General features: G+C 35.6%; 1 protein-coding gene across 1 annotated transcript in view; it reads right to left on the bottom strand.

The window, feature by feature from the left end:
- Window positions 1–8,590, bottom strand: part of DPP10 (dipeptidyl peptidase like 10) — a 1,279,923-nt gene extending 1,271,333 nt beyond the window's left edge. The window contains exon 1 of the mRNA XM_036421268.2: window positions 8,231–8,590. Coding sequence (XP_036277161.1) covers window positions 8,231–8,293 — 63 coding nt within the window. The 5' untranslated portion in view covers window positions 8,294–8,590. The remainder of the gene's footprint in view (window positions 1–8,230) is intronic.
- Between the last annotated feature and the right edge of the window lie 4,917 nt (window positions 8,591–13,507).

Genomic DNA, 13,507 nt, shown 5'->3' with positions numbered 1-13,507 from the left:
ATGTTGATGGACTGAAACAAAATGAAAGAGTAAGGTAACCTCTCTCCATCATGCAATGCTATGCTCATGTATCAAAGTCATTATTTCTTGAGTCTGTCCTTTCACTTGATTTTATTTCCTTCAAGAATATACAAAAGTAAAAATTTTGCAATAGCTATTCTTCCCTGATCAAGAAAACCTGCCTTGCATATTTTTTTTGCTCTAATTCTTTCATTTTCTTGAAAACATTATTTCAAGAACAGGCCTATCTATTAAATACAATAAGTGCTTTCATGCTATTTACTTCCATTATAACCAAAGTAGAACACGTTTTTTTCTTAGGGTAAAATTCTGGATACCAGAGTTGTGAGAAGTAGTGTTTTCTTAATCCAGCAGCAGTGACTCACCTGGGAAATTAAAGTTTCTGAAGAGAAAGAGCCTCACTAATGTGCTAGAGCTCATAGTCCTCCTACAATGCCCCATCCATTAAAATCAGCGGCAACTTGTGTCTTCTATGCTGACCCAGGCTCCGAAACAGGGGGACATAGCTAGTTTGGACACTGACTTTCTTGAACTCTATTGTAGAAAGACACTCATAATGCAAAACCTACTCTGACTTATAGGAACCACACATCTTCAGGAGGATTAGCATATCTGTTATTCCAAGTCCCTAGGTCCCTTTGCCAGCTCTCCAAGTGTTGTTTAGTTATTTTAAAGTAGAATGTGTAGTTCTGCTTAGGTCAAGGAAGACTTGTATGTTTCTGAACTCAAAAGTAAGACTGCATCTCTTGGGAAGACAACTTAATTTGTAGGCTTCTTTGTTCTTACATTCAAAGGATCTTAATTGAAAACCTGCTATATTCCTGATACAGGGCTAGGCATTGGAATTACCAAAATTAAAAGATAGACTCACTAGTGGAGAGACTTACATAGAAACAAATAATCATAACTCAAAATATTGTTATTAAGCAGTTACAAAAAAAGATTATGTGAGAATATTGGTGATCATTTGAGACCATAGCACTCTGTCTAGTGGAGACTGAGAACTTACAATTGGAAAACTTCGTATGACATTTCAAGTAGGGATATGGGTTTGTTAAAAGGACCATTGCATGGAAGGGTAGATGAAGCAAAAGAAACAGTGAGCCCACCGTATAGAAAGGCTACATCCACATCATGATATAACTGCTACTCAATTCAACCACATGTACAATCTATGCAGCTACTATGTATGTATCTCCCATTTTAGAAACACAGTACTGGGATGAGTAACTTCATTTTTTAAAAATTAATCAGTCCTTTAGACAACATTTAAACTCAGTCCTCTTCCCCTACCTTTCCGGTACAGGTCCATCAAGAAATCTGCAGATGTTACTACAATATTAGAAGATACTTTCCAGCTCCCTGGTGATTCCAAAATGTGTTTTTATCATAATTATAGTTAATAATAATTGCAAATAAAATTTTCAGCTTTTATGTCATAAAAATTGATTCTTACTATACAACTGTCTATGAAAATGGCATATCTCTTAAAAATTGCTGCTAGAACAAATTATAATACAAAGTACTTACATAGCATTTTTGTTTTGGGAGATAATTTAAGTTTATTGCCCTTCTGTTGGTGGAGAGAAAAGAAAAGCTGTAATAGGGTTGCTTTCCCCAAGGCCACATGATTCACTGTGGTACAGGGAGAACTCAAGTTAAGGATGACCTTCTGAAAGGTCCTAACTGCCCTAATCCATGTGTGAGTAGTCAGGTAAGCTGTGCAGATTTGATCATTTTTTCTCAATGGCAACTCTAAAAAACAAAAACATGAGTTCTATGAAGAATTTCCAAGAGATAAATCTGTTCATAAGGTAAACTTCCTTTGTTTCATGGGTTATTAACCAGTAAATCTAGTTCTGCCAATGTAGCACCAGGAAAGGTCTATCTATGGGAGGTCAGATTTAAAAATAATGATAACTTTTGTTCCAGTTGTAGTATACTGCCACCAATTTTATCCTGTCAACCTGGAAAATGTTAAAGGACTAAAGAATATTTATAAGGAGGAAAAGAAAGGCTATGGTGATATTCTTGCCTCTCATTTTGTTCTAAGTTTCAAGGAAAGCTGGCAAGAAGGGAGACTCTTTTCCAATACACCTTCTGCTTAGAGTGACTAGGAATCTCTCTAGTTACCAAAGGTGTCGATTATCAGATGGCCTCAAACCAAAATCAGATGCTCAAATCATGGAAAGCCAAGCAAAAAGTCAATGTACCATTTTGAGAAATTTGCTGTGAACTTAAAAGATAGATCAGGACTTCTAATCCAGTTACATATTAAATAAGGTCTTAAAAATATTAGATCTGATAGACCTTAACAGTCATTTAATACCCAACAAATACATATTTGATGTCTACTGTGTGAAGGGTTTTGTGTAAAATAAGTCCTGTCAGGAATAAAAGATAAGAAATCGATAAAATCTCAGCTCTCATAGAACTCATTTTATTTAATAACTTCAAGTATCATCCTGATGCTGTTTCAACTCCATCCCTGATAGTCAAACACAATTCTTTCAGGTGAACTAGAGCACAAGTGTGCCTTATTTTGCAGTCCTTTAGTTCAGTGATTCAGAAATTTTAACGTGCATGAATCACCTCAAGGGCTTGGTAAAACATAGATTGTTGGGCCATACCCACAATACCATAATAAATAAAAATGTGGAACCCATCACTTAGGCCAGGAGTGTGAAGTTCACAATCAGAAAAATGCCAATCTAAGTCATTTCACCATTAAAACTTATCATAATGTTACACTTTAAGATACCAATTAGCTAAAGAAAAAAGTTATTTTCTAACCATCATACTCTAACTGATTAGGTTTGGTTGGAGCCCAAGAGTGTGCATTTCTAACAAGCTCACAAGGGATGCTGATCATACTGGCCCATACTTTGAGAAACACTTCCTTAGCTTATTTACCTCACACTTCATTTGTAGAACCATGTATTTTCAGTGACAATTAGTAACTTGTCATCACAAATTTATCAAGATGGCCTTACTAACTGACCAGAATCCGAGTTTCTAGAAAATCAACTCCTTATTTTTCCAAGAATTAAGTAAAGTAATATTATATATTTCCTGAAACTTTTTAAATTTGCCACAAAACACATCAGCTGACAACAATTGTTCAGAGTAAAATTTTCCATTCAAAAAATGTAAATGTCAAATAAAAAAAGAAACTTTCTATTTTACTAAGAAAAAAGCTAATAAGATACAAAACTGGCCAATTTTATAACATTTTACTAAAAAGAAAATAAAAAATAGCTAGTACAACCTTTAAAAAAAAAACCTGTGAATTTATAGCTATTTGAAATAAAATTATCCTATAATCTTAAATGTGTAAAAGGTTGGCAACAAATGCAAATTGTACATGACTATAAATTGGTCATCAGCCGAACTTCTAACTTGTGGTCCTATTCCTTTGCAACAACATAGGCTGTGATTTTTGCCTTAAGCATATGAATGGTGCTCTGTCAGAATTATTAAAAAAACATTTCTAAGAGAAAAGAATTATCACAAACACAATATCCTTTATTCTATGCTTCTTGTTAAGTCTTCTCTTTTGGCTTCTTCAAATATCACCACTTAAAAGGATGACCTGCTCATCTAATGCTGAGGAGCAATTGGTACTTTGCCAGCTGGAACTGTAGGGATCTCAGAATACTGAAAGCAACACTTTCTTTAGTATGTCTGAGTCTGTGTTGACATAATTTAGTAACGTTTTTTTCTCCTTATGAGTAAAACCCACAGGGTTAGGCCCAAGAAAACCTTCTAATACAAGGCACAGTAGAACAGCATATTATAATCTTTGCATTTAGATTTTCACATGATAATGAAACTGGGGGGTGTGGGGGGGAATCTTCCATTTATGTATTGTGATGACATAAAAAGGTGGTATTTTTTCTTACATGTGCTCCATACTTTTAATATTTTGTGAATGTAATTTGGGTATTTAACTATGAAACGTTCTTTAAGACTAAACTGCAATATCAGCTCAAGTACCAGAAGAATTACAGATGTGGTAGCCATCAGTTAGCCCAGGGGTGTACAATTCACAATCAGTAAGACGCCAGTCCTTGCCGTTCCAAGCCTATTAAAACTCATCACAATGTTGCACCGCAAAATAGCAATTTGTAAACACAAAAACTATTTTCTACCTACCTTTTCCTCAAGCCTAAAGATTTAACAAAGCAACCTTGTGATAAGAATTTTGTTCTTTTCTACTCCTTTATTTTATCTATTGTGCTGTGGGTTAGAAGTAGTAAGGGGGAAATATTTTTATTAGCATAATAACACCTCATAGTACAATATAAATTGCAGTCTAAATTGAAAGAAGTGTTTGCCTACTCATCAGTGTTTTACCCCGAAGACAAAGAAAATTCTAAAGACTCCTTTGGATATGTTTTGTGAAAAACCTGCAGCTCCTCCAACAGGATTATTGCAGGGGGGCGGGGGGCAGGGGGTGGTGGTAAACTAGAACTTTAGAACCTGGGATCCTTACTACATAAAATTAGGAACTTAGGTGTGAAGTTAGTGATAGAATAAACCAGGCAGATTTTGAAAAGGGGAAGGGAAGAAGAGATTGATAGGAAAGAATCACTGGATGGGGAAAGTAAAGAAATGTTGAGGACTATATTTTGGTATTTCTGTGATAAATAAAATGTATATGATCCATGATATAGGAATCACCAACCCTGATAATTCACACACAATCTCTAACCTAAAAAAGGAAAAGATGAATGATTTCCTCTACTACTTTTAGACATACATGAATGCTAAACTTATATTAGAATATGAAAGAAACAAAAATCTCATTGTTTTAGGCATAATTCTAAATTTGCAATTCCGCTGGGGAAAAATAAACCAAGTCTTGAGATTTGACTGGAAAACTTAATTATATTTCAGTATAGCTAGGAGAAGCCAAAATAGAGATGAAAAAAAAACAAGTTTGTTGCCTAAGGTGGGGGCAATTCTTCAGAAATCAAGTTTATAGTAAGCCAAGATTAGATGTGCACTTAGTATTCCCAAACAATCCTTAAAACTTTTCAGTACAGACCTTAGATGTAAGATTTTTTTTAAGAGTGCTGCTATCTTGACAGTACGATTTACAGTGATTCCAGGAAAAGCTTTATTTCTTTTCAAGCTCTGAAATGGGAGAGGCTTTTAAGGGGACATGGCACTCAACATTTTGTCCAAAGTGATCTGAGAACACACCTGGACCCTTTGTTTGACTTCCTCTGCTCTGTTGTCTCCTATCAGCTTTGACTACAGGACATACCTGCTCAAGTACAACAGGGAAAAGTGTGTCAGGCACTGGTTAAGTGGGAGAATTGCCAGAATCACAGAAACAAATGTCATGCAACCTGAATAATGTTTACCACCTGACCCCTCCTTCTCCAACTCTATCACAAGCATGACCACAAACAGCCTTAAGGGGCAACAATTGCTGAATTCGAATCACTGCAGTTATTATTGCATTTAAAACTTCAAGCAGAGAAATAAACACTCACACACACACCTCTGTTTTTTTCCTCCTCCTACACATTTGGGCTTTAAAGCTATTTATTTTATTTTATTTTATTATTATTTTTTTAGTGATGCAATTCATTTTTGTTCATTCTATTACCTTCCTTTTAGCAGTAAATTGCCAAGAGAAGGAACAGCCATTGTTTACTACATGGAAATGGAGAACAATTCATTCTCTAGATGTGTATTATACTGAACCATGGAGCAAAAGTCCCCAGAGGTTTTAGAATTTCTAAAATGGAGCAATTTATGGCTATTAGGTATTTGAGTATTTTCAGAGCTCCGATTGGGTCACATCACTATTTAAGAGTGAAGAAAAAAGAATAAACTCTGGAAAACCATGCCAGAAACAAAAAAAGAAGGAATCTAAAAGTTCAGAGTCTTTTGAGCCCTGACATCTAATATATTTCCAAAAACCTTCTCATCTTGGAGTTTTCCTTTACTTTGTTACTGCATTTTTCCATAGGGTAATGCATTACCTAAATATAGATAGTTGTTTTTAGTATAAATTCCAAAAGCCATAAATGTTTCATAATTGGACACATAATTTGAAGAGAGTTTTTCCACTTATGCCTTTTTAATCCTGCAGATTGAGAAATATTCAAGTAATTACTCCCTTAATAGTTCTATGTTTGCAACTGTATATAGTTTATGAACATCACAAGCATCTTTGGCTCCCCAGAGCAATATCAAGGCAGGAGTGTATGTGTGTGGGAAGGTGAGGGGACACAAAAGAACTTACTTGTACAATTAACCAAATCACCCAGAGCCTTGATTCAAGATTACTTCATTACGCCATTAATATAACACATTGCTAAGTGGTGGGTTGTCCAATTTTTATGATGCCTTTCATTTCAAGTCAATGGCTGCAGTTAAAATATTAAAAAAAACACACAGAGCATCTGCAAGATCAGCAAGATGATGCAAAACCCTTACACTAGGAACATTTTTCTAGCTCCACAGTTTGTCTGATGGTGGTCAATGCCAGAGTACCAAAAAGGGAAGTGACTTTAAGTTCCAGAAAGTAGCATTTATGTGTCCTTACCCAATAATAAAAGGACAAAAAAACCCACATAATTTCTATGACCTCACGCACTTACACAGGAAGCCACTGGTCATTTTATGGTTTTAAACAGACTCAAAGGTAGATAGCTAGCTCACAATTCAATTGCACTTTTTCCTACAACACACATTTCCTAGTGGAGTTTATAGATCACAATGTAGAGTGTGATATATGCATTGTTTTGTCATTGTTTAGTGATGGTATGCTTATGTAACTGACATACATGGAAATCTGACATTCATAAAAACTAAAATTCTAAAGCTTGGTATTTTCTTTCCAAACTTGGACAGAGTGCAGAAAATCCAATGCTAATATGATTCTACTTTTGCCATTATAAATGGTGTGAATTATCTGAATTTGGCTTCTTAATGATTTTAGTTAACTCTATGTGTTTATTTCTGATGGGAGTGTAATTATGCATCATGTGATTCATCCTGGAGATCTTATTGCTTTCAAAAATAATTGCAGATACATGCAGAAAATATTCAATTTATGGTATATTTGTCACTGAAAGACTGACAAAAGGTTCATTAAAAAGAGATTTATTGCTGAAAATTATATAACTTTGTAATGATAGTCTATGAATTATTCCCCAAGCCTAAGATGTAAACCAAAAGATAATGTAATTTAAAAAGTAAGTCTTCTCAAATTTTGAATTTTCTCAAATTTTGAATCTCAGTAAAATGTATGCAATTGTACATGAATTAAAGATTGTAGTAACTAAAGTTGATCAATCAGATTATGATATATTTTCCATAAAAGAGCTTCAGAGGAACTCATCACTTGCCCCCTCCCCCCCAAATATAAAGTATACACACAGATAATAATTTACTGATAGTCTTTTACAGATAAATGACAAAATAGAGTAAATCCTTCACTGGAAATCTGCATATTTATCTCTCCTTGAAAGTAAGAATCTCCCAAATAAAAACAAAGAGAATGGCATAAACATTACTTAAAACTAAAACAGAACAGTAGAATTTTCAATTTGGTCCTTTTCCTTTAATCATTAAAGAAAAGCTTCAAATTTGAAATAAGCACCTGAAGTAAAGGTGTCTTTAATCACCTCACTGGTTTTGAGTTATATGGTGGCATACATAAGAACATCCGTTTTTATAATCCCCTTATAAACCTTTTATACTTCCTCACTTAGCCACTTTAGTGTAACCACCAATTAAACACTCACGGTGAAGGATACACATTGCTTTCAGAATTAATAAGAAGTCCCCAATCCAGATGACAATGAAATACAATGTCATATTCAGTGTAATATTATCTGTTTCCACCAGTTGGCAAAATCCTCCACCAGTTTTCTCAAGAAAACCAGAAACTCTTCTAGAAGTTCACTAAACTTTCTTCCTCAAATATACCACTAACAGATTCTCACCAAAAAAAAAGCACAAGTCGTTAAAATAAAAGAATTGCGGAGAGGAAGCAACTCCCTCTGGTCTACACATACATGCAAACAGAACCAAACCCTTCAAGTCCCATCTAACCTTAAGTCAAACTCACACCAGCTGGGCATCTCCACTGTCTGTGCCCTCCTATGCAGATGTCCGCGTGTTCAGATGAATGAAGACACATGTGCAGAAAAAGCAGAGGAAAGAGAGAAAACCCGAGTCCTACCTTGATTGTTTTTGAGGAGGACTGGCACTTGATGTTATGGGACACGCTGGCAGTTTGGTTCATGTTTCAGGACCCTGGACAGTGCACGATGCCGGGTGGAGGGAGTTCCAACATGAACTGGAGATCAAGTCTCCCCTGTTGGACTTCAGTAGGGGCTGCTGCCTTTGCTGTTGTGGCTGCTGTGCTTCTGCGGCTGCTGCTCCTGCTGCTTTCTCACTCCCTCACTCCGAGGTTGAAACGCTGTCAGAATGGAGGGCTCTGTAACTCACTTAGCCCTGAATAAAGCGTTCGCTTGGTTTATTCTCAAAGCTCTTGGCGATAGGAAATAGAAAGCTAAAGACTGTTTCAAACCACTTGTACTGCACCTTTTCAGGACTGAGACGTGACAGCTTCACAGTGCAGCCAATGATCTCGGCTCTCATTCTCCTTTCAAAGGAGCGTATACCAGAAAACATACAGAAATCAATTCCAACAGCACAGTTTAAAGGGACACTCTCAACTCCCCTGATTCTAACCAGTTTATAATTTTTCTTCAGTGCAAAATTCTCTGTCTCCTGGAATTTTTTTTTACTGTAATTCATTCTCATTCTGATGCTAAATTTTATTCCTTCTTGGATAGTTCTTGCAGGCAAAACACCAGCAAATGCTGGGAAAGGACCTGTTGCCTGGCATAACATTGCAGGTTTTTATATCTGTAGGGTAAAGGATTGACATTTTCTATGCATATTTAAGGAATTCAGCAATTAAAGCCAGCCAAGAACCTGACTTTCCTATAAACTGAGAGAAGATGTATGATATACAAACAAGTTTTTAAACATAATTGTTATTGGATGGTACGTCAAAGCCAGAATTTTTTTTTCTTATTTTCTTTTCTTTTTATATTTAACCATCTTTTTTACTTAAGGCACATTTCTTTCTTTCTTTTTTTAAATTTCCTGGCACAAAGTAGTAGTTAGCTCATGCCAGTTTGACTTCTCAAATAGTTAACTCTTGTCCCAAATGTCACTCTCAATAACATAAATACTTATTGAATAAGGTTTCTGCAGTCATTAGTCCCATTGTCACATCAGCACTGACTAAGATAAACTTATCCTAGTTGGAAATAAGAGATGGGATCCAGTAGGTTTGACATAATGGAGGACATTATTTTCCAATATGTATCATGCAGTATTAGATGTAGTCTAGGCTGAGTGTGTATGTCTCATGTATTTTTTAAGACAAACACTTTTTGCTCATCAGAGTAAATATAAATATCCTATTGGTGAATTGCCAAGTTTATAAGATTGGATTGCATGAAGCTTTTAGGAAGCTTTTTTAGTGAGGCAAGAATATTATAGATAGCCGGGACCGGTTTGGCTCAATGGATAGAGCATCGGCTTGGGGACTGAAGGGTCCCGGGTTCGATTCCGGTCAAGGGCATGTACCTTGGTTGCGGGCATATCCCCAGTAGGGGGTGTGCAAGAGGCAGCTGATCGATGACTCTCTCTCATCGATGTTTCTATCTCTCCCTTCCTCTCTGTGCAAAATCATTAGAATATATTTAAAAAAATAAAAAAAGAATATTATAGATAAACTGGAGGGTGAAAGGGAATAAACTAACAAGTTTGATAAAATACTTAAACTCATACATTATTTTAAGAATATTTCTTATTCTGAAATAGAACAGGGATTTAAACATTCTTCATAGTAGTCCAAATGTTTGAGACTGTCTGGGTTTCAGATGGTGATGGTTCAAACAGCACAGTGGAGGTAAAGATTAGACAGCAGCAGGATCAGACAGTCTGAAGCCTGAAGAGTTAATAGCAGGAGTATTGGAGGAATCAAGAAGATTATGGTATGGGAAGGAAATAGAGCCTATAAGAAAGAGACAAAAGTTGTGTTCAAGAATCTGGAGTTACAGTATCAAGGTATCTCATTGAGCACAATCAGAGGACCAAAAAATATTGTAATTCAAAGGTTTAAGTTTAAAAAGGTTAAATATTTAAATCACAAAAGGACCTGGCATTGTGGTTTACATATTTTTTATTGGACAGTAATGCTTTAAATAACCTACAAATTGAAGAAGAATTTATATTGAAAATTTTAAAACATTATGTAGTCAAAAATAATGAAAATAGATATCAAATGTGTGACATGCAGCTAAAAGTATATTTAGATGGAACTGTATATATTTAAATGTACATATTAGAAATGCAGAAAGGCATAAAATTTTTAATTACTAGGCTAAACGTTAAGCACAAGGTGTTATAAAAATAAGGGTAAAATACACTCAGTTAAAGTATAGGGGAGGAGATAATAAGGAGATAAGCAATTAATGAAGTAAAAACAATACAAAGTATACAACCCTGTGAACAAACCCATAAGCAATTCAGCATGTAGTTAGCAGTTTGATAATCTCTGAAGAAATAAATGTCCTTCACCAGTAAGCTCCTCTCTATTGGATTAGTACTTGATTCTAGATATCTGAAGAACCTCCAAACTCAGTTATCTAGAGTAGTCCAGGGAAAATGGGGATGGGAGACACAGGGCTATCCCAGGGCTGGAGGGCAAGATTTCAGGCAGAGTTGTTGATCCACATCAGAGAACCATACACTATGAAAGGAACAATCCACTCTTTAAGGAATCTTAATAGGTCACAAGAGCCAACATTTGCATGCCTACCATAAAGAAGGTATGTATGGATAGATTGCAACCTTTATAGTTACATGAGACCACATTCCTTTCCCACAATTCTTTAAAACTGTCTTCCATCCGCACTTGGATGGCAGTTTGCAAGAAAAAAAAAAAAAATGACAATAACAACAAAAATAGGTTTTACTATATATAGGTAAGAGATCAGAATACACATAAAATCCTTTTCCAATGTTAATTTTTATAAGTTAAAAAAAAGAGAAAACAAACATCAAGAGAAAAGGATGACTAATATACATAATATATCTTCTTTCCATGTCTCATGGCCTGTAATTATATCAAACTCTTTGTACAAAGAAAAATTAATTGTTCAGAACAAAATATATGACTCAAGTCTTATTTTGGGTATTGTTTTTTTCTTACTGTTACATTGTCATTTCCTGATTAAAGAAAATAAAAACCATCATAATTTTAAAGCAGTTCTATTTCAAATCTATAGATTTTTCTTAATTTTGTAAAATCTGCAGTTTTAACATGCTGAATTGTACTTACAATTTTAAAAATGGAAAAAAATAGACCAATACTAGAAAATTGTAAATATTATTTAATAAGGATAAATTTATGTTTAATAATTCAAATTGGGTTATATTTGGTTTAATATGTTTACTATGAAACAGCTGCAAAATTCCATCATAGTTTTGCACATGATGGGAGTTTTTAAAATGTTTAAATCTACTCAGGAAACACTATACAGTGAATCTTAGTGAACTAGAAACTATGGATACTTAATCCAAAGGACCAATTTTAGATTTAATTATCACTAGTGATAACCATATAAAAATGGTTTATTTTCAGGCTCTACAATTTGTGAAAAATGAGTAGTGAGTCCCTTCCACCCTCCTCACCAAAAAAGGTAAAAAAGATGGCTATTACTTTTAGAGAATATAACTTATAATGTTCCTTGAACAATTATTGTTAAAACTGGGAAATGGAAAGCTAAAGCATTCTTCTAGAAAAACCATTATCACATTGTCAGATAGACTCTACTACCAATTGCTGTTTGTTTCAGAACCTGTCTGCTCTAGTTCTAATCCTGGTCATGGTGATGACCTACCAATTGCAAGCTTAGGCAAGCCCAGGGTCCCAGTCCAGAAGAATCCTAAATAATAAAAGGCTAATATGCAAATTGACCAAATGGCGGGATGACTGGTTGCTATGACATGCACTGACCACCAGGGAAAAGATGCTCAATGCAGGAACTACTGCCCCCTTGTGGTCAGTGCACTCCCACAGGGGAAGTGCCACTCAGCCAGAAGCTGGGCTCACAGTGCAGTGGCAAGAGCTTTTCCTGCCTCCACAGCAGATGGACAGCTCCTAAAGGCTTTTGGACTGCAAAAGGGCGCAGACTGGGCTGAGGGACTTTCCCCCACTTTCCCAAGTGCATGAATTTTGTGCACTGGGTTTCTAGTATTTGAAAGGAATCTAAGATGGTCCCTTGATATTTGGAGTCCACTAGAGAAAATCCAGGTTCCTGCATAACCATAGAAGAAACCATCCCTTCATCTCAGTACCCACCATCCATGCCTCTGTATTCCACTTGACATGTCCACTGAGTCAGTTGTATTCCTTACTAGAACTGGAATGCAGTTTCAAATTGTCGACTTCATTGACTTGGAACTTAAGGTCCTCATCTAATTCTGCCTACTGTCTTTTATCTGTAGATGATTATCAACTTCTGATAGCTGTTCACCCAGATTGTTTCCTGAACTCACCCAGGTTTCTGTCACAGGCCTAATTCTGGTCTTTACTTTCTTTAAGAATTGAGCTTTCCACCCTGTTCAGTGGGGTTCAGTTGGTCAGAGCTTTATTCTGTACAACAAAAGGTGACAGGCAGGTTTGATTTTTAGTCAAGACACATACCCTGGTTGCATCTCTAGTCAAGGCCCATGAGGAGGCAGTTAGTTGATTTTTTTTTTCTTTCTCACCTCTGTCTCTCTCTCTTCTCTCTGGAATCGATTAAAAAATTTTTTTTTTTAAATAATTCACCTTTCATAGAAATCATGTGGATCAGTAAAGATGGGCAAAAATAAATAACCTCACAATCTCATTGACATAAAATAATGAAGGTTTATTTATCTTGATGCTATATATATCCATACTAGGTTGTCAGGGGGTTTCTTCCCAGTTAATGGAACTCATGCTAATAGAGGCTCCTTATTGATATGAGCTCCCACAATAGACACAGCAGAGGGGAGGAAATATGGCAAGTCATGCTCTAACTTAAAGGCTTCTTCCCAATAATGGCACATACAATCGCTACTTACATTCCATTGGTCAAAGCCAGTTCATGGTCACACCCAAGGAAGTAACTTTCATTATACGTCCAAAGAAAAATAGAATCAAAATAGCAGAGAACAGCCATAATTACAAAAATCATATGCTTCTCCTTTTCTATACTGCCGAACCATATGCCTTTCTTTGCCTGCCAACCTCAAGATTCCAGCATACTCATATTTGAGATTTTATAGTTACTTGGCAGGGACTACAGATAGAAATTATTCAGAACTTTCTTATCCTATGTGGCCTGTTGTCAACAGGGCTTTCATAGTATCTTTTTCTGAGTTCCTCAGGACAGGACACACACCT

The sequence above is a fragment of the Pipistrellus kuhlii genome, unplaced genomic scaffold (genome assembly GCF_014108245.1).
Source record: "Pipistrellus kuhlii isolate mPipKuh1 unplaced genomic scaffold, mPipKuh1.p scaffold_m20_p_7, whole genome shotgun sequence".
In the NCBI taxonomy this organism is placed as follows: Eukaryota; Metazoa; Chordata; class Mammalia; order Chiroptera; family Vespertilionidae; genus Pipistrellus; species Pipistrellus kuhlii.
Note: the sequence above shows the minus strand (reverse complement) of the source record. Positions and strands in the feature narration are given on the sequence as shown.